Genomic DNA, 25910 nt, shown 5'->3' with positions numbered 1-25910 from the left:
AGTAATAGGCATTACATTTCATTGCCATTTTGCATTTATGAGAAATTCTTCTAGTTTACTGAGAACTTAATTTTAAGGAAAATAACCATTCCATGATTAATGTATTTTATAAGTTTATGTTTCAGATTTCTGATTTTAAAGTACAGTGAAAGCAAAGACACAAATTATCTGTGTAAATAGTATTATAAACATATACCAAGAAACATGTTTAATATCACCATAAAATATTACATGAAAATGAGTCTAAAGTGGTCTTCACATGTCAGAAAATTAAGACAGGAAAGCATTAAATCACAGGGAAAAAAGTCTGGCAGAAAGTCTTCAGTCCACGAAGGAGATGTCACAGGGAAAGTTCACTGGCCGGCGGGTCCAGATGAAACCCTTAGAGGTGTCTGTGAAGCTGTGAAGGGTGTGTGGAGAGGTGAAACACACACATCTACGACACAGTACAAAGCAAGGTCTACTAGAATTGGCTGCCCTATACCTGTTGATTTATCATTATTTATAGTTCAAATTTTATTGTTGTAAATTGTATCATTAGAATTTCATGAGGAAAGCTTTTAGAAAGCAAGAGGTTTAAATATTAATTTCTAAAATCAATGGTTTCTGGTCAATTGAACTTCCTTTTTTGGTTACTCATTTAAAAATAACTTTGAAAGGTCTATTAAAGTATTAAATTCAGGAAAGGTTAAGTTGCACACCAAATACAATATATAACAATAGGTCCAAATGCTCAACCATATGATATACAAAATTCTATACAAAAAAGATGTCTGTTAAAAAAAGATGTTTGTTAAATAAACTCAAAGATTTATTTAAAAATAATCTGTAAGAACAAGATCTAAGTGCAGAAAGACTATATATCTTGTTGACACTGGCACTAAACAAATACTACATTGAACATTAAAATTGAGAGCTCAAGGTCAAAAGGACATGGTAGAAATATGTGTTCAAATACAAACTTAAATATTTTAATTTCTCTTTAGCCTCCAGTGCCATTAGTTTTCTGTGAATCTGAATCCAAACATTTCATTTGTTTTTTGAATTAATATTTTCTTCAAAGCAGACTATATTGCTCAGAGAGGAAAAAGTATCTAGTGTCTTCCATAGTAAACATGAAAACCTTACCATTTAAAAGTAAGGAAACATCTGCATTATAGAGCTTGGGTCATTTTTCTACAGTAACTGCTCTACAGCAATACCTTTAGAAAACTATATCAAAAGCTTATAGATGACAAACCAACCAACCAACTAGGCTCCTGATCCCATCACTGCTTTGAGTTATCAACACTGACTAAAAGGCAGAAAGGAACACTAGGAAAGGAGACAGAAGGGAAACTAAGCAGCTTGGAAAAGACCACCAAATTTTCCTATGAAAATTAGTTATTTCTAACAGCCTTCCTTCCAGGTAGGGTGTGTGTGTGTGTGCGTGTGCGTGTGCGTGTGCGTGTGCGTGTGTGTGTGTGTGTGTGTGTGTGTGTGTGTGTGAGGCATTTCAAATCCAATTGGCCAGAAATGACTTTGATCACTTATTACCAAGCTTATTCTTTCAGACTGCTTTCACTAAACCATTCTGATCTTATTTACTTGTGTCAAGATATCCAACTCCCAATCTAGCACATTTAGCCATCATCAACTCCTGTTTCATAGATCACCCTTTCAGTATAATCACAAAGCTCACAGACTTGAATGTTGATTTATATCATGTGAGCAGGGGTGGGGGTGGGGAGTGGGGGGTACCGACCTTCCTCTAAAGGTCTGGATGTACTTTGTTCCCTAAGAGTTCCTGTGTCGGGAGTGTGATCCCAGTGCAGCAATAGTAAATGATAGTGGGACCAATCAGATTGCTAGGCAGGTAAATTCACTTGCCACCAAAGCTGATGACCTGAGTCCAATCCTTTGGGTCCACATGACAGGAAGGAGGGAACCAATTCTCACAAGCTATCCTCAGACCTTCACACAAGCACTATTACATATACCCACACACCTTAATAAATAAATGTCGGGGGCTGAATGGAATATTTTAGAAATATGCCTCAATTTAACCACAGAATTCTAGGAGCTCAGAACTCCTATTGTCTTTTAGATGTTGGCTGGTTATGGCCTGGCAGTGGTGGAGAATGGTTCCTAGTTTGTGTAACAAAAGACCTAGGCCCTGGGTGAATCCATACCCACCCTGAGGGCTGGTGAGACATATGGAGTGTCTGAGGGCTTGAGGACATGCAGTTTAGGAGTATCTCTAGGATTAAAGGAAATGTTTCCCATTATACATGATAATAGATGTCTTCTTCCAGTATCCCTGCTTTTGGAAAGTTATTTAAGATGATGCTGAAATAAACCATGGTCTCCAGTATTGACTAAGATGACCAGATGTCTCATCCACACTCCCCAACTCAGGGTCAGACCCGAGGCTGCTCGGTTGATTCTGATTGCAGCCCCAAAGACATCAGTCTGGAATAGATAGCCCCTGCAATATAGGACTGATACAGGCTGGACCATGGCAAATAAAAAAAAAACAAACGAAATGTAAAAAGATGGTTGGACCTTTTAAGAGAGGTCTTTAGGTCACTGAGGTCACTGTCCCAGCAAATATTAAAGTAGTTCTGAGACCTAGTTTGCCCATATAAGAGGGTTAATATAAAGACCTCCCTGCTTTTTTCATAGCTTCCTGTCTTGTGGCTTGCTATGTGATTTCTCTCTCCCCTGCACCTGCCCCCACTCCCACCCCCACACTGGATCTGTCATAATGCCTTGTTCCATGAGGTGATAAAGCCAGGGGAACACTTACCAGACTCAGCATCATGCTGGTTAAGGTTTCCATCACCAAAACTGTGATGAAAATAAATCCCTCTGGCTCTTGTACTTCCTCAGAGCAAGGCAACATCCTCTGCCTAAGAAATCATTTGGTCATACTTCTTGGAGCACTATTTCTGCAGGTGTAGACCTTAGATTACTAAGAGTAGCTCACCTGGAAACTGTTAGAAAAACAAATTCTTGGGCTCCACCCCATACCTAGCCAATCACAAACTCAGAGAATGAGGTGTGTTCTGACAGACTCTCCACGGGGATACATTTTGAGAACCAGACCCACTGACAAGAGATTTAAACGTTTTTTAAGACAGAGATGAATAAAGGATCAGCAAACATTATCATTTAGCTTTCTTTGTTATTATTTTGTGCTATTTTGAATTATTGGGACAAAAGTAACACATATCAAATTGAGCTGTAGTACCTGGTTTTCTAGTGAACATCAAAAAGGAAATTTTGCTTATTGCACAGCATCTAAAAAGATGGGGTTCTATCTCCTATTGTTTATATTCAATATACATGCTCAAGTGAAATTTCAAATCTACTCTGGGTATTTGCATGCAGCATTCAGTTCTTTTTAGTCTTGATTCATGTCTCTCTGTATTTTTTTTTCCAGAGACAGGATTTCTCTGAGTAGCTTTGTTGATCAGGCTGGCCTCGAACTAACGGAAATCTGCCTGCTTCTGCCTCCTGAATGCTGGGATTAAAGGCATGCGCCAGCATCGCCCAGCTCATGTGTCTCTATTTGTTCCTTACTCTCAGCAGAACAAATTCAACAGGCTAAGGGATTAGGATGAGTTTTGTGTCCTGTACAATTGTACTAGGAATGAAGTTACTTTAAGTCTGGAGTATAGTTATACCTTTAATTACCTAAATGAAGTATGGGCAATTATAAAATTAAATGCATTCCTAGTTAAAAAGAACAAGAACCATTAAAAGTTTAACATGCATATAGTAAGGCCAATTTAATTTAAAATGTCAGAAGTCTGTTTATTATTAATTTTTCAGCTATTATTGGCCACACTGAAAGCTATCTGCCATAAGCTTTCAGAAATTGTTACTATAACTAAATATAGTCTTTTTTGGGTCAGGATTTAGACTGTAGTAATGGATATTGACATGTTCCTCAAATTTTATATGAAAATATTTTTCAAAAACAATTATATGGTCTCTGACAAGTTCCAGAATTCTGCAGCAAAATAGTTGCTGGAATTATTATTATGAATCACATACTTAAAATGTGTTCAAAACAACCAGATCTCATGTACCTCAGGCTGGCCTTGAATTCCTGACTCTCTAGCCTCTACCTCCCAAGCTCTACAGTGATACACGTTTCACTTTGGTAGAATAAAAAGTATGATATATATAATCTTAATATTTATTAGTATAAATCTACATGTCTTCAGAGTTTATCCCACATCTGACAGTTAAAAAAATATTAGTAGAATAGTAAGCGCACCTGAAAATGCCTGCATGGAGAAACATTTCCTCCTAAACTCAGACACAAGGACCTACAGGGTCATCCATTTTGGAGTAACCACACACAGGGCTAACTTTCTACATTGACTTCCTATGAATCTTCGCACGATGTACATAATCTCAACTTTGATAATATGCAAAACCCATATCAACCTACAGTTTTCTTTCACACACTTTCAACATATTTATCCTGTCAAAGAGGGGTTAGCTCACATCTACAGGTTTTATAGTAGGTTTTATTGTATACTTTAGTGAAGGGTCAAATAGTAACTATTTTAAAGGGTTTGCGGGCTATGTGGTCTGTCACAGGCAGTTACCTCTGCTCTAGGAACACTACAGCCACTTATAATATGTAATTAATATAAAAATAAATTTATAAACATAAATTATTATATTTACATAAATTAGGCATGTGTGTTCCATCCAGTATGTTTTTACATATATCGACAGGTGGTAGGCTTGGGGATCTGGCTCAAGGACCATGATAACTAATTCCTAGTTTACATCATTGGACATAATCATAAAATACAGTCAACAGGAACTGGTCATGTAATAAATGTACAAGATTATCTTGGTTCTTGGTAGCCTTAGTTACTGAAGTTTTAAAGACTGAGAAATTCATCAGTATTCTGGCAGATGAGACACGTTTTCAATAAAATTATAGAGTAAAATTGTGTATGCCTCATCTTTAATGGCATATGACTGGCAAGACACCTTCTGTGCTTTATTAGGTAGAAAACCCCATGTGCTGTAGAAAATGAAAGAACAGATGTACTCATAGAAGTTGTCATAACCACTATAGCCAATAGTACATACATCAAATCTCCAGAGCAGCTTAGTAACGGATCACAGCCATAGTTGAAATGTTCATTAAAATGACACACTAGCTACAAATCTAGTGGAGATACTCTTTGTTCCACCTTAGCTATAGCTAATGAAGTATCTTTGAACTACCATTTTCAACAAACCTGGACTGAAGATTTAGTTCATCTTTGGGATTCAACTTTGGCCTTCTCTGAATGGTATTCACCCTCTTTCTATCAAGGAGAGAAATACATTCCTTAGAGACCAGTCTAAAACTGACATCAAATCCAGACCTCTTTCTTCCATATAAGTTCTAGTCTCCTAGTGACACAGGGAGTTTCCATGAGTAATTGTTTTTCCCATTCTAGAACTCCTTTTCAGAGAACACTACTCAAGGACATAATACGTTTCCAAGTGGTTTTCTAAAGTTGCATTTAGATGTCTTAGCTCAAATGCTTTTTTCTTCTTTATAATAATAGGGCTAAAAGGCCTCCCCAAGATTCCAAGACTGTCTTTATGTAGATGGGCAAAAGTGCCACAATTTCACTATGCCCACTAAAGCAGCGAAGAGTTCATTTATATAAAGTGACAGTTTTAAAACCTCTATCATTAAACTAAGTTTTCTGCATTTCTGCTAGAAACTTTCCAACACTAGTTTTTTCTTCTTAATGATATATGTACAAAACACAATCCTTCTCAGTAAGACAACTCAATTAGAAAGTTTGAACTATTTTGAGCAGTATGAATGAACAAAAAGATGGCCCAAGAAATAATATGCATTCAAACAATGGCAAAACAGTAGACAGCACCATTCTAGTGATACAATGACTATGGAGTAGAGAAGTTCTCTTGAAAAGGGTGTAGAACATACCTGGAAGTCCACTGAGACCTAAAATCTCCAGTGTAAAAAATGATATTATCAAGATGCCCCCCAATTATTTACAAGGCTAGTTATTCCTGATAAAATTCCAGTCTGCCTAGAATTCAGCTCTGAGATGTGTACTTGTGCACCCCTCCACCATGCCAACACCCTGTGTTCTGACACCTGGGACCAGAGCATGTGCAAGTTCTCTGCACATTTGACCCCCCTCCCATGTTCCTGCTATGTTACATATTTCTGCTCCATGTCTTTACAAATGCTGACTTTCTCCTCAAATGTTTACGTACAAGCATATTCTACTCAGTGAGACATTAAAGTAATTATAATCTTGCAGTAATAAAATAAATCATTAAAAATGAAGTATATATTTTAGCATAGTAGGGAGATAATTCAAATAATTAATAAAGAATTAAGAGATTGAACAGAAATAGAAAATAAACCCAAGAAAGAGATGTACTCAACAAGGCAAAATGTTTTTACTAAGGGCAGAGAAGTAAACATAGAAACTAAAGTATTACACTTGTTTCAGCAAGAGAGTCAATTGCTGTTACTGAAGCTGATATAAAGATAAAAGCAAATGGGAGTGGATTCACTCAAGTTAGAGGAAAAGCAAGATGGGACAAGTTAGTAGGAAATATTAGTGGAGACAAAACCAAGTGGCCTGATGGTTGTCTCCAGTGTTCTCCCTGGAGTGAGTTTCTGAGAGGCCTGCTTGGACAGCCAGTCAAGTGCCAGTTACTGCGTATGCCGCACAGTCATTCTGCCACTGGGGGGAGTCTGTTCACATAGCCTCTGATGTGACTTTCCCTCTAAAACTTCCTGGCTTTCTACGGAAATTAAACAGAGCTCCCACCAAGAGGAAGAACTGGTTTAACATAGCTGATGGTTTTCTTGTTCTTCTTTGTTTCCTTTAGCTTTTCTGGGTTCTTTGCTCACTGATGGAAATTTACAGCACCCTCACAGTGGTGTCTGAGGCAAAGAAATGAACATAGAGACATATGACAGCAGAGCAGAGGAGCTGTTATAAAGAGCATGAAGAAAAACATTGTCAAGCAAGGGCAGAGAGAGGGGAGCTGAGATAGACACTTGTTCAAAGTGTGTGTCCATGTCATAAGGTACAAGGGGAGCAGCAGCAGATGTGAACTAGAAGCTCAAAATAGCCTCTAGAACTACGAGTGACAAAGGTATTACTCTTGGGATGACTACTGAGCAAGGGGTCAGAATACCGCCCTGTGACTCTCTTCAATTTACTCCTAAAATTCAGTATTTAGGGTTGCCAATAATTTCTCATGAAATGCTCTCATAAACAGCACACAATTGAATTATTAACAGGGATGCAAATATTGGACACAAAAAGAGGTTAAAAAATTAGTATGTTCAACTCAGGAGACTATGTGAAAGATAACATTCCACGCCCAATAATTATACTTCATTTTACATTTCAAAAATCATATATGATATCTATGACTGTGCTTGTTTTTCACAAAGTGCCTCAGGCTAATGCAGGTTAAGTAACTTGCCCAAGGTTAAAGGGCTGTCAAAAGCCAACATTCTAACCTGGCCACCTGATCTGAAATGGTATTACTGCTATTCCACAGCACACATCAGTGGGACTGAGTCATGATTACCTCACATTCTTGTGATTGAGACATTAAAGGCACACATTACAGGTATTCTTTCTAGGGGCTTGCTTACTTCAGAGATGTTATTACAGATTATCTAAGGTAATAGACTGAGCCATTACACGTTTGGGTTACTTTATGCTCCCAGTGTTAAAATGTGTTTCAAGTCATATGTTAAAAGCATAGAAGAATGTTTCAGCTCCTTATATAATTTCAGTAAACAAGATTCCTTAAAGGAATCTATATTTTGAATATATAAAGGAGAAAAACTTCCCCTTCGCTTTTTCCACAGAATTACGATTACAAAGAAACTGCGGTTTCCTTACATTGTTTTCACTTGCTAAGTAGCATTAGGAAGCTCATACACCATATGTAGGGAGTAACAAAATGACCTACTCAGAGAGATAATGACTGTTAAAGACAGAAAGCTTGTGTGTGGGGGGGGTCAGAGGTCAGTATTATAACTTCTCTATAACAACACTAGAGGAGCTTGGCAAAACATAGACAGATATCTAGCCATCTATCTGTCCATCCATCTCTAGTGGCATATATATTTTTTTTCAGGAAGGAACAGAAGTATATATGTATGTGATAAGATGATGAGAATCAGAACTGATACAGAATTTTATGTTAGAGGCAGTGAGCTAATTTTTTTTCTTGTCACAGGAGGGTAAGCACTTCATGCAGTTATAGGAAAAAAATAAACTAAAAATGATATTTTAGACAAAAATGGATGTTTTTCTTTCCACTAAAAATAATAATTGTGAAGCAACATGGTGTATTTAATTATGAGTACACCAAAGCACTCTAGAGCTAGGAAAAGAAGCACTTGCCTACTTGGAACAGGGATAACAAAAGCCCCTGAGCTACTGTACTCATTCCAACAGTTTCCTAATAGAATCCTATCTAAAATCCTCATTTTGAACTACAGTTATTAGCACATGAGCAGGGACCACATGCTATCAACAAAGCAGATATGCCTAGGAAAGACTCCTTGAGAGGTAATATGCATGTTTATTTATAGGAACCCTTTTGCTTTTTAAAAAATTGAATGTATGACTATTTGAATGCTGATATGCTTCCAAGACTACTAATTATTTTGAAAACTAAATAAAAGGAAATGCTGAAAGATGATGCTATCAGCTTAAACAATTTATAGGAAGATCAGCAGCAGGACACACATACAAGGAGGGCCAAAGAAATGAGAGACAGGCAGTTATATTTACCAGGAGCCTTAGCTTGTGGTTCATACATCATGATAAAAACATCTGCAGGTAGAAAGGAAAGCACATTATCATACCATACTCTCCCCTAGTCTACTGTATCTGATTTCTAAGGAATTAATGTCTCATTTTTTCTTACCAAATTAACGAGAGTAAAGTGAAATGATCAAAAAGTAAACCATAAACAAAGTAATATACCCCCATGGTCATAAAACTATAGCTTTATAGACCTAAAACATAAAAATATGTCTTCAGCTACACATGCTGCCATAACCTTGCCTTTCTGCTCCATATATTGGTGGAAGTGAAACAGTGAGATCTGAGAGGGATGGGAGCCGAGTGCCGCCACCAAACACCACACAGCTGCAAATGTCTCAATGTCAATTGTGCTAAGGGAAGTCTAGTTAACAGATTTAGTCCAACACCGTTATAAGCAAATGGTGGCATTCACTCTAAATTATTCTCACAAAACTAACTAACTGATTAGAAACTGCCATATACTTAGGAAGAGGGTCGCAAAGGGAATGAGGAGGTAAGCATTGGACAACCTCTCTATGGAATTTCTCCTTTTTCTTTACACATTTTCTAAGACACGGTTCTTTGTATGCCTTGGTTTAAACTGTTTTACAAAATGAACCCTGATTAGTCTAGTATAAATCCATCAGAAGACTACAAATAATAATTGTCACAGCTATTGCTTGATCCCAGCATCACCCTCAATTAAATGTTACGTAATTTGTTCATTTCGCAGGATTCAGAATGTCAACTGAAACAACTAAAAGTGGCTTGGGAGGGCTGCTATTCTGGGAGAACAGACTATAGGAAAAGCAGCATTAACTTGTGCACCGCACATTAGTAACTCTGAAGTTCATTAAACAAAGATTTTCCTAATAACTATGACAAACACAACAAATGGAATTTAAAATCCTGAAATTATTGAAGTTTGAGGAACAACATTGAGCTATCTAGTCCCACTTACTATTTGAATTAGCATTTGAGAAATCACTGAACTAAATAAAAATCAAATCTACTTTCATTTTAGAGTCTTGCCTTTCTCTGAAACCAATCTGAGAAAATAAAATAGCTGCGATCTTGGAAGGAAGGATCCTAAGGATATCTACCGATAAAGGAAATATAAGCAGCCTTCACAAGTTTATTTATTTACTCAGACTACACCTCCTTTAGAAGCTAAGGTTTGTTGGGTTCAAAGCATTTGAATTTTGCTTTCAAATTAAAGATAAATTCACATTGGCAATAACAAATGTATTAGTAAACAGGACTTCAGTGCTCACTCTACCTAAATGTTTAAGATAGCAGTGACTAAACCAGTTATTACCATTTAAATGCTTTTAAAAACAAGACCTTTGTTTCCTATACGAGCATGATGCTAAATTTTATGACCTTACTGTGCACCAATTAATATCTCTCATAACTTTTCTTCAAAATTCTTTATAGCCATTACTCACATACAGTTAAACAACCGCTCGTCAAGGGTTTCCATATCAACTGATTTTTCAACTGTGTCATATGCAGAATTTTACATTCATTTGACCAATCAGCCATCAGACGATTTCTTTACAAATGAAGTTTTTATTTCAAATCACTGAAACAACATTGATCCTTCAACTAGCCCAGCACAGGGCTCTGAGAACAAACAAGGCTGATCCTCTAACTAGCCCAGCTCACGGCTCTGTGCCCACACTCGGACCTGTGATCAATCATTTCCTTTTTACCCCCCGGAGACTGCCAACTTTAACAATAGAGTACCGACACATCAACACACACACACACACACACACACACACACACACACACACACACACACACACACACACACACACACACACACACACACACACACACACACACACACACACACACACACACACACACACACACACACACACACACACACACACACACACACACACACACACACACACACACACACACACACACACACACACACACACACACACACTGAATCCCAGCAGACATAGAGGATCGATTCCTGAACAGATATTTTGACATTCTCAGAATCGCTGCCCGGAGCCCGGAGCCCAGTGTCTGTCCTTGGTGCTGAAACGCAGCTTTTCCGCCGGCAGACTGAAATACTAGAATGCTCACCCCAGTGAATTCACTTCTGGGGGTAGGGGGTTTGCAAGAGGGTGGGTAAGTTTCTGGTCAGAGAAGTCTATCTAGCCTTTGTGGAGGCGGGTGTGCCGGGAGGATCCAAGGTAAGGTCTCCGGCCGGGAGACCCGGGACCTGCCTGCTGCAGAGTAGGCGGCACCTGGCCGCGGACCCGAGAGGCGCCTTCTCCCGCGGATCCGAACGGCTCCCTCTTCCCAGTGTAGCCCTCTCCCGCGGACCCGATCGGCGCCCTCTCCCCTGGCAGCCCTCTCCCGCGGACCCGAGCGGCGCCCTCTCCCCTGGCAGCCCTCTCCCGCGGACCCGAGCGGCGCCCTCTCCCCTGGCAGCCCTCTCCCGCGGACCCGAGCGGCGCCCTCTCCCACGGACCGGACCGGACCCCTCCGCCCGCGCCCTTTTGTCTCCCTCCGATGTCGCCGAGCCTCACCATCGCGGTCGCACAGCTGGATGGCCTCCAGGCTGAGGTTCTTGATCTCCTCACACGGGCTGCTGGGGCTGCTGAGGGCATGGTCCAAGCGCGGCACCTCCATCTTCGCGACCCCGCGTCGAAGCCAGGCGCCGGCGGCCGGCGGGGCGAAGGGCGGGAAAGGCCTGAGACGGCTGAGGGCGAGGGCAGCCTCCGGTCGGGAGTCGAGGCCGAGGCGGCGGCGACGACGGGGGCAGCGGCACCGGCGGCGGCGGCGGCGGCGGCAAGAGCTGCTCCGAGCGCGCGGCTCACAGACTGAACGCCGGCCGGCGCGAGCGCGGGAGGAGCGCGCTCTGGGCGGGCGGGAGGGCCGCGCACGCGCACGGGGACGGGGGCGGGGGCGGGGGGAGCGGGCGACCGGGAGCGCCTACCTGCCCGCACGCGGGCCCCGCCCCTCCGCCTGCCGCGCGCAGACCCCGCCCCCTGCCCGTCGCGCGCACGCGCCCTGCTCTCCTCCCGCACAGGCCTGTGGCGCACACGCGCCCGTCTAACCCGCGGGCGCGACGTCTCCGCCGCCGCCCTCTCCCTGTGGCGCGCGCCCGCACCCACCTGCGGGCGCGTAGACCGTAATACTGTTTCCTGGCACGCGCCAGCGCGCGCGCCAGGCTGCCTCCCTGCGAGCCCCGACCCCGCCTGCCGCGCGCACGCGCCCTCGGCTTCCCCCGGCGTGGCAGCCCGCGCCAACCACACGCTTGTAGCGAAGGGCGACCGAGCGAGCGAGCGAGCGAGCGCGTGACACGGCGAGCGCGGGCCGTGGGAAGCTGCTCGGCGGGTCGCGCGCTCGCCTGGCGATGGCGGCTTGGCTCTTTTTATTCCCAAAGGCCGAGCGGGACCGTTCACCCATGCTGAGGCGAGGAGAGCGCGCGTGCAGGTTGCTGGTTGACCACAGATTAAGACACTGAGGCTCGGGCTGCCCAGGATCCTCTTTTCCCGCCTAACCTCCGTCTACGAGCCCGACCGACGTTCCTCCCGAGGCCCTGCTGTGTAAAATGAGCCCCACCTGAGGACTGCACGGGCCAGGGAGCGCGAGCGAACTCAGGTCCGCGAGGCAGGACAGGTGAGGCAGCGGGAAGCCGCAGCCAGCTAGCAGCTGAAGAAGCAGCTTCCAGGTGACAGCCACTTGTCAGCCTACCTTCTCAGTCACCCATCTTACAAACAAGTCTTGGGTGATCTCCCTGGGCCGGGCATTGTTCTGGCTGCAAATGCGGAAGGGCAGCCGCACAGCACCTGTTCTTTGTTACAACAGAAAATGAAGAGGGACTTGTGGCATGCTCCGTTGCTTTCAGTAGCACCTAAAACACTGCAGCGCATTCATGTCGGTGCAAGGGTTTTAAAAGTAAAGTCGATAGAAATGACAGCCTGTTGGCTTCTGTTTCCATTTGCTGATTCGGAATACTGCTTTTATTTTTCTTGAGATCACGGGATCAAAAGATCTCTCCCTTGCATTGTTTATGATTATTGGTAATCATTTAAGTTCCCTGTTTACTGAGTTTCCAATTTCAAACATTGATATTCACCAATAAGAACAATTTGTATATAGATCACTATATGCTACCTTTTCTAGTCACACCCATTTAGCCATAAACAAGTAAATCTAATTAATTGAAGGCTCATAAAATGGAAGGATCCACTTTAGATAAAATAAACCCACGAGAAAGCATGGCGCAATTGCAAGTTGATAAAAATCTGTGTAAGGTGATTTGGTATCATTAAGTGAAATGTCCTCATGATGAACTCAAGGATTAATGAAGATGGACCTCTGTTTTGAAGTTTACAAAAACATTCCAGTATTAAGGTAGGAGAGTCCCTAAGGAGAGAGTAAATTACTACCTGCGAAGAGAAATGGCAAGACAGTAGTTACTGGTGAATTTCTTATGTTCAAAAGTCTACCTTTTGCCAATTGGACATTGACAGATAAAGCACAGTGGGTTCGTCTTTCAGGGAATTCTCACACTTACAAATCACAAAAGGAACTGTAAACTACAGAAATAGTTTGCTTACAATTGAAAAATATAGCACGCAAATATGAAGACTTTAATTCATACACATATCACCTGATATATTCAGGACACTACACTAGGTGGTGAGAATGTTTCCCAATTGGCGACCACGTTCAGTCAGCTGTGAACAGAGAGCACCATGGACAAAGAGTGTATTTGCTACTTTTCATTACTATCACCAAAGTGCTGACATAGATTAAAAGAGAAAAGGTTTCTTTTGGTTCGGTTTCAGCATAGTCCGTGTAACACGAGTAAATAAATGATCCAGAGACTAATACTGGCTGGGGTTCAAACTTCAAGCTGAATATCAGAAAAGCAAAGTAGCCCACCACTAGCTTCATACCTTTACCTCAGACTGAAAGGACTGATCCTGCCTCCACAAGCTCTCACCAAGCCTCAGACTGTAACCTCTCCTCGGTGTGGCTGGAGAATGAATGTTCCATCTTTAGTGTGGCTGGAAAGTGAATGCCTCTCTGAGACCTGCATCTGTTTTACATACTTCTCTAATGTTGGGATTAAAGGTGTGAGCTATAATTCTGTTTTAGACTGATTCACTCCTGTGTAGATCTGGGTGACCTTTAATCCTGAGTCCTGGGATTAAAGATATGTACCACCACCTCCTAGCTTCTGGCTGCTGGGATTAAAGGTATGTGTCACCACTGCCTGATCTCTATAACTTGAGTCTGACTTTGCTTTTCTGAATCTTCAGTCAAGTTTTATAAATCATAATTAATATAGCACTACTTGTCAGGCTATCCTGGTGGGAAAGACATGTTTCAATAATGGCAGATGAGAAAGTGTGGTAGGAAGCAGTCAAGAGTGATACACCTCTAAGGCCCTGTTTCCAGTGACCTGCTTCTCCATCCAGGTCTCACTTTTCAAGTTCTCCACAACCTTCCAAATAGCCATCACCAACTAGACCAAGAACCCAAGTAAGATATTTCAGATTCAAATCATATCAGGGAAGGCAGAAGATTGCTTTCTGTCACTGCTAAAAGTGCTTCAGTACTCAAGAAGTAGCTGAGCTGGGAACCAACAGAATGGCCACGAATCATATTAAGAGCAAGGTGCCTTTGGCAAACACTATGACATTTACTTTCCAGGCCAGAAATATCCCAAGTACCAAAGACATGCTACTCTTCAGTCAGAAAGAGCCACCACACCAAAATTCGAAATCACAGACAAATCGTAGTCACTAACTTAAAGCAAATTACTAAAAACAGCTAGGAATAGAAAGGAATGTCATTATAGACATAAAAGGAAGTAGAAGTCACCATGCTACTCCAATAACCTTTGCCACAATTCTCAAGGTCATGGGACCTCTTTCTGATGTTCTCAGATATCATTTGAAATAGGATGTATCACTTACCTGCTTGAGGTGTTTGCTGCCATAGTCAAAATCGCTACCTTCAGAGCCCAAGCTCAAATGGTGCAGTCCCTACATATGTTCCCCTAAATACAGTACCCTTCTTGTTTTATTTTTACAATTGTTACTTCCAGTTGTCTTACAAAGACAACTACGTTGTCTATGTTATGATTCGTAAGTTAGTGTACATCAAGAATTGAATCAAATTTGAGAAGTCCCTCAACCATACCCTAACCAGTACCTTGTCCAACATTGGAGCCCTTGACAAGAAGCTCTCTTATAGTGATGCAGTCCTCACGTACTAATATAAACTCTTCTTTATTTTGAGCACAAACATGCCTCGAACCAGGGACTTAATTTTTCTTCTTTTAGTATTTGTTGTGCGACAAAACTTCCTAGGGAGATGCAACACACACGTCTACTTACCCCAGGCAGGGAGTCCTTAACAGACCAAAGTAAAGGCCAGCTTGGTGAACCTATGCGTTTTATTGGGGTTACTTATACTAGTGCGGGTGAGGGGTTACTTAGAGAAGCAGAAATGACTCAAACAGCTGCATCATCAAGCCCTGCCCCTAGCATAAGTGACAGCTCTCAAAAGCAGGCTAACAGAACACACTGCACAGCCTGCAGGCAGCTCAAGTTAGAAAGTGTCCTTTCCAAACCTCTTCCAGGCAACTTGGCAGGTTTCTGCTTCTTATATGCAGCTAGCTGCTCTTATCTCGGAGTCTCTGCAGATTTTCTCTTCTGAGAATCTTTGTGGCTCAGCTGCCTTTGGTCTGAAGGGGATTCTCAGCTTTAATTGCCTACTGTGGGAGAGAGGAGTTGGTGAATCTGGTAAGTTTCAGGGAGTTCCTGAATCGACTTTTACTTGTTCACCTTCTGATTTAGGAGCTGTCTGTAGGATGGAATGTTTCATTCTTGGAGGAAAATGTTATGCTACAGTATTACACAGTAGTAATTCTTCCTCTTGTCTTATAATATTCAAGGCTTCAGATGAATAGTCCCACGTCCTTTGAACCTGTCTTCGTTTGAGCTTAGCTCAATGACAGAGAACCAATTCTTCCTTCAAACATTGCTGACAGCACACTGTTTTGAGGTCCTCTATCACTATAGACAATCACTTTGGAAGGTGAAATTTTGATATATCCATATATATGCATACTAAGTATAGAATTTTAATAAAATATAAAGGAAAACATAGTGGTCTGTCATGATCTATCTTTGCAAAACAAGATAAACTTTTCTGCCAGTTATAGTTCACTATTGATACAACCTGATCTTGTAAGTACAAAAGAACTTATGCTTCTTCCCAAACGTGTTTATTTCCCCATAGCATAGTTTTAGCCACATATTATTAGAGTCCTCCAAGTATTATACACTGTACAATATACTGAATCATTACATTCAATTGCAGTACTTTGAATGTGCTTATTTATATTACTTCAAATTGCCTGGGATTTTAAATCAAAGTTGAAGGGAAGATGGCAACAGAACCTTTGGGTAGGTTAAATCTGTCTTTTATGATCTACACCAGGCACATCCTAGTTCTCTATGCCAAGGTAAAAATCAAGAAGAGAACCAAAACCATAGAAATAACCACAAAAAATGATAAATGAAGGCAGCTGTTTTTAAGTTTCATCTCATAATATTACTACAACATTTCTTAGGCCTTTATTGTGAACAGTAGGACAAAAAAAATTCATGATTGACAGGAAGTTGAAAGCAACTGAAAAAATATTCTAAATTAATTTGCCTTGAGTCAAATAGTGTCTGAACTTATGAAGATCAAGTGAGATAATGCATATAATATTGTATGAACTATAAATACAAAGTTAGAATATTGTTATTTTGGGAGACTTAGAATCTCATTTTTTAAGGTGTAATTATTTTTGTAGTACAAAATTCTTGAACTAGCCCAGTAATCATTCTAAAACACCAAGAACATCTGTATTTGGATTAATTTTATGATTATAGTACTGAGGCTTTTAAGACAAGATGATGGTTCAACATATGCAAATTGGTTAATGTACTATATTAGCATAATGAAAAATAAAACTTGTATGATTATCAGTAGATAAAAAGAAACATTCAGCAATATTAAACATCCTTTCATGCTTAAAAAACCTTCAATATTTTAGTTATACAAGGAATATACCTTGACAAAATAGAGGCCAGACATTACAAATGCATGTGTAATATCAAATAAGTGAAAAACTTTTTAGCTCTAAATCAGACTGAGACAGAAATGCTCATTAATGCCACTTATTTTCAATAAAGTACTGAAAGTCTTTGCCAAAGCAATTAGGTGGGCCAAAAACATCCAAATGGGAAAGGAAGTAGCACAGTTGTTTATTTAGAGATGACTAAGTATTATATATATATATATATATAAGTATATATATATATATATATATACCTCCCAAATGTCACAAAAATCAGAATAAATTCAGTAAAGTTGCAAGGAAAGAAGTCAACATACAAAAGTTAGCTGTGTTTGTGCATACTAGTGAAGGATTATCTAAAATAGAAAAGAGTAAGCAATCTCATTTTCAGTAGCATCCAAAAGAATCAAAAGGGATCTGGAAAGGTGACTTATCCATTAAGAACTCATACTACTCTGGCAGAGGATCAGAGCTCAGAACCAGCTCCTAGAATCCAACACCTTTTTCTGACCACACAGCTACTTGAACTTGTGCAAATACACTCACATAGACTCATACACATAATTAAAAATAAAGTAATTAAAAAATAAATGCTTAGAAGATAAACTTAGCCAATGATGTGAAAGATTTATAAAATAAAAACTGTCAAACACTGAATAAATGACTATTAAATGGCAAATAAATAGAAGTTATCAATTTACTTATCCATCTGAAGAATAATATCCAAATGTCTACAGTAAGCAATGTCATGTACAGATTCAATGAAATTTCTAACAAAACTACAGTGAAATTTTCCACAGAAACACCACAGATCCTCTTTAATGGCATGAAGCTATCAAATGTTTCAAAGAATTAAAGTGATCTTGAACAAAAACCACAAAACCAGAAATGCAACACTTTATGATTTTAAGTTATATTAAAAAGCTGTTATGTTCAAAACATTATGCTACTAGCATAAAAGGAGACAGGTTGACCAATGGAACCAAATAGAAAACCAAGAATTAAACTCATGTGTATGAAATCAGTTTTTTATAGAAGTACAAAGAATACACACTAGAGAAAGAAAGATTTCAATAGGTGGAATAAAAAAAACCTGGATTTCTTTTATATAAAAGACAAACTGGGCCTTTTCTTATACCATACACAGGAATGAACTCAAAGCCAATTAAAGACTTAAACATAAGACCTAAAACCATAAAAAAGAAAACATGGAATAAACATTTAACATAGATCTTAAAGGTGCATTTTTGGATTTGATACAGGCATCAAAAACAAAAACAGATGACAGCTGTATTAAAGTGGAATTTATCTGCACAGGAAAATAAATAACACAGAGAAGCATCCTTAATAATGCAAGAAAAATTGCGGAACATATCTTTATAAACATTATATTAAACATATATGAATCTCAATAGCAAAGTATAAATAACCCAATTCAAAATGGACAAAGGACCTAAACAGACATTTTTCCAAAGTAGACATCCAAAATACAGATATAAGAAATGATGTAAGATGCTCAATATCTCTAATCATAAAAGTAAAAACCCACAATATCAACTAACATAATCATCAAAAAGTCAAAACATTTGTTGCCAAGAATATGGAATAAAGGGAAACTTTTACCCCATTGTGGGAACGTAAATTGGTAAAACAATACAGAGATGTCTCGAGGTAACAGAAGAGTTACAATAAGACTCAACAATTCCACCACTGGACATTATCTAAAAGTAAGAGTATCTTATAGATATAGTTGCACTTCCATGTTTGTTTACAATATCATTCAAGGCGGAAATGTGGGGAGAGCTTGAGTGTCCATTGATTGGTGAATATGTAATAGATAATTATTTAACCTTTAGAAAGGAGATCCTACCATTTGTATGAACATGAGTGGATGTTGAGGACACTATGCTAAATAAAGTAAGCCAGACACAGTATAATGAACACTGCAAGATCTCACTTGTATGTGAAATTTTTAAAAAGCATCAACAAAAACCTAAAGTTGGTAGTAGAGTGGTAGTGGTTATTCGTGCCTGGTAGAGGAAAAGAGGATCAACTGGCCAGAGAGTTCAATTCTCAGCTGGGATGTAAGTGAGTATTGGAGACATATGTATAGAATGGTGTTTATAAATAGCAGAAATGTATACCATAGTTGGAATTTGCTCCTACAGTAGATCACATATGCTCCTACAAAACGCACATACACACACACACACACACACACACATACAGAAGTGAATCACATGATGTTTGATTGTGATAATCATTTATATAAATGTGTATATACATATATATCTAAACATGATAAACATGAAGTTTTATTTGTCCAATAGCTCAATAGATCTAGAAACTTTTTAATTTAGAAAAATGAAAATGGTATTCAAGGGTCAGGGAATAAAGGTTGAGGGTTTAGCTCATTTGCTCTCATTGACTCAATAGGTCTTGGCAAAACTTGCTACTTCTTCCCTTATTTGTGCTGTTCAGTGTTTGTCATCATCTTATGTTCTCCATCCCCAGCTTCTTCAGTCTTTTCCCACCTCCGGATTCTAAAAATTAGCTTCACTTGAACAAGTTACTACCCAGTATGTTAGTATTTGTTCTACCATATATAAGAAACTTATCATGAACCACTAAGTGCTGCAAAAGTTACTTATTAGCCCCATTTACTGCTAGTCCTCGAGAAACGTATCACCAGTCTTTAGATTTCTGATTCTCATTCTTCAAAAGTCATTTCAATTTGGCAAGGTTTTCAAATCACTAAAATATCAAGGCTGCCTTTCATCTGCATCCTTTTTGATATTTCAGCACTATATTTCTGCTGAACCTCTATAGTGCTGACCTCTCCTAGATCTCTTCCTGCCTGTGAGCTTAACGCTTCTCAACTATAGCTTCTATTCTGTCCTCTTGGGGTAGATATTCTTTAAAGTTCAACCTTTGACATTGTGTTCTTTCCTGTTTAAAGCTGTTTCCTTAAGGAATTCATGTATGCTCATGAATTTTAATCTCTTCTCGATGCTTAAACTTTCACCTTTATTTTCAAATTCCCATTTCTGGTCCCCAAATCTAAACAAGGCATTGCCTTGTTTCCAGTTGTCTAATGAACATGTTTATGAACATTCTTGCCTTTGATTCAAATGAATCAACTTCTAATTGGTTAACTTTCTGATTTTCTCCCTGACAGCCATTAACATCATCCTTTTTATGTCCCCTGTTTAATGTGAACCACTACTATGATCAGTGCATGAGAACAGTTAATCAGTACTTGCTCAATAAATTACAGTGTTGTCATTTCCTATCATGAATACTGAGATATCATTAAGCAGACCTAAAATTGCAAAGTAGTGCTGTAAGGTAATCTGTTTGATTGGATGAACTGAATGGAGGGAGACTAGAGAGATTGGGAGATAATTTCAGTTTAGGCAAAAAAAATATGAGGTATTATATTTTTGGTTGTGAGCCTAACCTTTAAAGGCTGAGCCATCTCTCCAGCCCATAACCTGAGGTATTATAGATTAGGATTCATTATAATTAGGATGGACACAAGGCATAATAGGTAATGATAGTGCCATTGCAGTATTCTCTCTCCAGAATTGTCAAAAATATTAAAATTGCTGGTATTTTCTATAATAGATTACCTATTTTATAATACTTATATGTAGTACTGTATATAATTATGCCATAAGGAGCAAAGGTTGTATGTTTCCTCAATATTTAAAACCCAGTAACTATTTTCCAATGATATAACAGTTGATTATTAAAAGCTAAAAAATTCTTTAGATGTTGTTATTCTAAATTTATAAGCAAATAAAGCTAAACAAAAATGGGCCATAGATCAGACCATATTGGACCATCCTCTGCTGTAACTAGTCAAAATGTAAAGGAGTTTGTGTTGGTGGAAGGAATTTTGGAACAAATGGAATGGGAAAATGAGAAGTCTTTATGGATGAAACCATTCAATATTTTTGTCTTTTCAGTGGTCCTGCTTTTCTATTCATCATCTACTGCAGAACATCATCTTAGCATAGACTTGACTAAGTACCTTTTGAGAAATCTTGGAAATAAAGTCTCCCTGATGAACATAAGGGTGAGTAAGTATATAGTCATAATAAGTCATAATATACTCATAATTTGCCTCAAATTACTTCTCTTGCCTTCACACATATATAGGTTGTGCTTTGCCTTATGCTAGAAGTGAAGCCATTTTGTTTCAGGAGGTTAATAGATTGCAGGATAGTGTATTGTCTTGAACTCACTACGTAGCACAGGCTGCCTACCAAGTGCTGGGATTGCAGGTGTATACCGTTACACCCAACACTCTTTTGCCCTTTACTGACAAATAGGACCTATGGTATATATATTCTAACATAGTTAGAAACTGCTCTCCAGAAACACTGGTTTTGTGTCTCTTTAAATATAGCATATAGATGGCCTGGAAACATGTTAGCAGAATTAGAGCAGCATCTCTCATAATGATGAGCACGTCTTAGTTTCCCAGAGTTTTTTTCCCTAAGTGAAAACAAATGCCTATAGAATACCCAAAAGCCTTCCCTTTTCTGTAAACATTCTGCGGATCCCACTTTGATTGCATTGTTGCAGAAATATGCATCTTCTCTGTTAAAAACTCATTAGTATAAGAATGGCTAACTTCACAGTCACATCTGGTCTGGATACTTCGGTCTGTAATATTTATGTATACAAAAATATCATACTGTGTTCAGGTAAAGTTCATTTTCCAGACCCCATCTGAACTAGGCCTCCTTGAAAATCCATAATGAGAATGTTTTAGGTAAGTAAACTCAACACACACACACACACACACACACACACACACACACGGAGGGGGGAGGGAAGGAGGAAGAAATTATTGACTCATAGGTTTTTTGTGATGAAACGATGCTTTCCTATTAGGAAATTTTTTCCTACTGCAAATTATCACTTTTATGACACAGTGTGAGCCGATACTCAGGATATACTTGTATTGAATATACTTATCAAGGTGAGATGTCAGTAGCTATTCATAGGAGTGATTTCAAGAAAGCAGAAATAGTGAAGCAGATAGATAGATAAGTATCACCCTTTGCTAACCAGAAACTCTGTTTTGGCAACATATAAATGAGACATTACTGTCTGTGTCCATGTATATTGTTTAACATTCAGAGAAGTGTCCAATTTTCTTAAGATTGATAAACTCTTTTTACTACCACATTTCCTCTATATAAACCTTATCCATAATAGCTAAGACAATGGGTACATCTAACATTGGGAAAACTGTTGCCTCTTGAAGTGGTGTGTTTTACTTAAGGAACAAGCTAAATTATCTTGTTATATTGCGTCATCATGTTCTGACTTAAGCGGCACAGGTAACACTTAAATATCCTTCCCATGTCTGCCTCTGTCTTTCTGTCTCTGTCTCCCTTTCCTTCCTTCCCTCCCTTCTTGTCTCTTTCTCTCTTCATTCCCTTCTTTCTGTTTCAAAGCATTTCTTCTGACTTTCTTTTCTCTAGATGAGGTCTTTGCAGATATGGCAACCTGCCTCAAGACTGTGTCTTTGTTGGTCCCTGAATGCTCTCCACAGTGCCATGCTTTCTGGTTAAAGGCGCAATGATTAGATCTAAACACCATAAGTGAGGGCGGTCTGCTGCCTGCAGAGCAGCTTGCAGCCATCTGAACTGTTTGATTACAAATGCTTGTCAGCTTCTTATCAGTTTCTTCATATTCAGAAATTATCCCCAGTGTTTGTCAGTGTATGACTGTTCATATTCATAGTTGATCAAAATAGCTATCATTCCACGTAACAGCCTTCTGGAAGTTTTGTATTCTAAGCTGAAAAAAATGCCAACTAATTAAAAATAATTATGCCTAACATATGAAAATTATATAACCACCACTGTATATAGTCACATTTAATACAGCATCTTGGTTATTCTATGTCTAAGACTTTTAAATCAGGACATGCCAAGAAGCTTGATATTAAGAGCTTCCTTTGGGATAAATGTCATATACCACAAAGTATTACTGGCTTCACACATTTTGTGGGACAGATTCTGAGCTAATCTCCCATGCTATAGGAGGTGTTGGCAGTCCATGAAATGCACGGAAGTCTCATTTCAGATATTCATAGAGCAGGTTCCACAGACCTCTGTGGATTTAGCTAATGCTACAGCTGTGATAAAGAGGACCACCTTGCTGGCCTCTCAGATGATGCTTCTCTTATAATATAGTCCCACATTGAGTTTAATCTTCCTTCACAAAAAATGTTGTGCAGCTTAAATAATGACTATCTGACTCACAAAACTGAGTTCTCAGTAGTAGCTCTTGTTCCTGAGACTGCAGAAGAGGAGGCTGACTGATACCGGGTCAGCTTAGTCTAGCTGCTTGCAAAGTTAGCATCAGAGTAGACTGAGCACAGTCAGTTCATCCTTGCCAAGCTCTACGTTGTTAATTCTGTTGTCCTGGTTTCTGCTCCACATCATTTCCTCCTTTTGTGGATCAATAACTGCCTATAGGTAATTGTCTTTTCTTTAATTTCTCGTTTGGTAATAGCCAGGTAGGTGTATAGAGACAGGAAAAGAGAACCAAGCCAATCAGATAGATAGATACAGGTTGGTCTGTCATAAACTCTCAGGAATCACTTTATCCTTTCTCTTCCTTAAGGGGCATCTTTACACGTGTGAAGCCGAACAAGTGTTATTAAAGATCTACATCGGTGTGTATCAGCCAGACTGGTTTCTCTGATGTAATGGGGACAGAACAAATCAAGCATTTACTTCTTTATGCTTGTGTGGTGGTTTTCTAGTGTCTTGGAACCACCCTAGGGCCTTGTGAAGCCTAGCATGTGATGGCTTTGCTTCATGCCTTCATGTGCAGTAGTAGACAGCACAAATGACACCCATGTCCACTGTGGATGAGCGGCCGTGTTGGTACAAGCCAGAGCCTAGGATTGTTGTTGCCCCCCCCCCCGACACCTCACAAAGTTGGTAACTGGGATACGTTAAATTTGTTTCGAAGATCCCAATTTGTATTTTTTCCCTCACTCTTAAGTCCTTTGTGTCTTTATAAAGACAATGGCTTCTCAGTGGAGGAAGAAGATACATTTATAGAAAGTTTTATATGTCTAAGTTTTAAGATAATTTAAAGCTCTCAGTTCTAGTGTAGAAACTTTGAACATCCCTGGTCGCTACTCCTCAACCCATAAACCACAGAAACTTTCCCCTCCCCTCTGCCTTCTTTTCTCCCCTCTCATGGTTGGTGGGTATTGGGGAAAAGATCTGCCACATCATGTCTTTGGCTTAAACACTAGAACCAACAAATGCACTCTCCACTTGTTTGATTAACAAACTTTAACAAATGTTGTTAGTTCTAATTGCATTGTGCTCAGATACTGGCAACTAGAAGACCTTATTCTCATAAAGAGTACTAGTGAGAGAGAATATTACCTTCATGCAAATAACCTACATCTCCTAATTTGATATATACTAAAAATATTGTTTTGTTTTGTTTTAGAAACTATCTGGGAGACCATCATCCAAATGAAAATGTATAAAATATGACATCATGCCTTTAGTTCACTCTTTTTTTATTAAAAATTTTCATGCTACTGATTTGTTTTATGATAGTACAGTTGACTTCGGCATTCTCTGTAGTAAACATATACTTTAGGGGTATTGATTTGGGGAATTGTAAATAAGGAGAATGAGAGAAATAGAACATTGAGAATATCCCCAAATTATTTGTAAATATTGATGTTTCATATTTTTACACGAACAGTACAGCTTAGAATAAGACAAAAAGTAGCAGGAGCTGTGGTAAAGAAAATAACCATTTCTGCGCAGGAACAAAAAAGACAGATTAATTTCAGGTGGGGAAAATCTATATGAACTCATCCCAAGCACTAAAAGGACAGTAAACTAAAGTGTCACGAGGCTGCTTTCCTGGCAGCACACTGCACATGGGCTGTTGTTGTGTCAGCCGCCGAACTCTGGAAAGCTGCAGTTCTCTACCTGTGGGTTGTGACCACTACAGGGGTCGCATATCAGATAACCCACATGTCAGATATCTGCATTAGGATTCTTAACAGTAGCAAAACTACAGTTAGGGAATAGCAATGGAATATGCTACAGGGGGGGTCACCACAGCATGAGGAACTGTATTAAAGAATCACAGCATTGGGAAGGTTGAGAACCACTGCTATAAAGGTATATAAAAGGCATTCCCTGTGTGCCCCAAACTGCCTTTTCTCCTGCAGAAGAATCGAGGGGGGGAATTGTATTCTTTAAATAGAAAATATGAGTGCTGTATGTGCAGTGGCTTTTAAAACAAAGAATATGAGATGAGGTAATAGACAATATACCATCTGATTTCTGGAAAGACCTTGTGACTGTAACAGAATTCCTTCAGATTTCTCAGATTAATTATTCTCTCTTCTGCTATTTTATCTAACTATAAAAACCACTCAAGTTGATCTAACCATGCTATTATTTGAAAATATGGGCTTCTGAATATTGCTTTACTTCTGGATGATTTTGAATGCATATCTATCATAGAATTACTGTACTTTTTCTTTACCTACATGCACCTGTAATAAAACATTTTGTATTAACTTTTCTAGTTTCAATTTTTACTTTAATGGGTTTTTCATTGAGACAGGCATGTATTTGTCTGTGAGATTTCCAATTACTTCTTTTGTATGAGATCTGTGCTTACAAAATATAGGACAGTTGTATCATGTATCTTTTTTAAAGTACATTATGAAATTATGGCATTATTTTCTAAGTAACTCATGTTTCCTTACTATTCATTCTTCTGGACTCTACCAGGCATATGCTAACAACTCATCCCTTACACCTTGTCTTTCACTCTAGAATGGTGGTACAGTTCTTTAAAGATAACAAATGTAAGTAAATAAGTCTAATATGGTGATTTTTGTTGTTAAAAATACCTGAACATGGATTTTT

At 39.1% G+C, this 25910-nt stretch overlaps 1 protein-coding gene and 1 long non-coding RNA gene across 4 annotated transcripts in view; one reads left to right on the top strand and one right to left on the bottom strand.

Annotated features, from left to right (window-relative positions):
* Phyhipl (phytanoyl-CoA 2-hydroxylase interacting protein like) overlaps positions 1-11681 on the bottom strand; it is a 40005-nt gene extending 28324 nt beyond the window's left edge. For 2 of the 3 annotated variants that reach the window (XM_040732052.1, XM_040732054.1), the window contains exon 1: positions 5256-5385. Coding sequence is in view for 1 of the 3 variants with exons in the window: in XM_040732053.1 (XP_040587987.1) it covers positions 11393-11495 (103 nt within the window). In the remaining 2 variants the exon portion in view is untranslated. Of the gene's footprint in view, positions 1-5255; positions 5386-11392 lie in introns of those variants that run through there. The other variant, XM_040732053.1, reaches the window with a different exon arrangement.
* A 467-nt stretch (positions 11682-12148) lies between these two features.
* LOC121134323 lies at positions 12149-25555 on the top strand. The gene is made up of 4 exons (XR_005871404.1): positions 12149-12488; positions 20931-21040; positions 23611-23662; positions 24460-25555. It is a non-coding gene; the product is annotated as an uncharacterized LOC121134323 (long non-coding RNA).
* Positions 25556-25910: the final 355 nt, after the last annotated feature.

Source organism: Mesocricetus auratus, unplaced genomic scaffold (genome assembly GCF_017639785.1).
Source record: "Mesocricetus auratus isolate SY011 unplaced genomic scaffold, BCM_Maur_2.0 Super-Scaffold_100027, whole genome shotgun sequence".
In the NCBI taxonomy this organism is placed as follows: Eukaryota; Metazoa; Chordata; class Mammalia; order Rodentia; family Cricetidae; genus Mesocricetus; species Mesocricetus auratus.
This window is presented reverse-complemented; position numbering and strand designations above follow the sequence as displayed.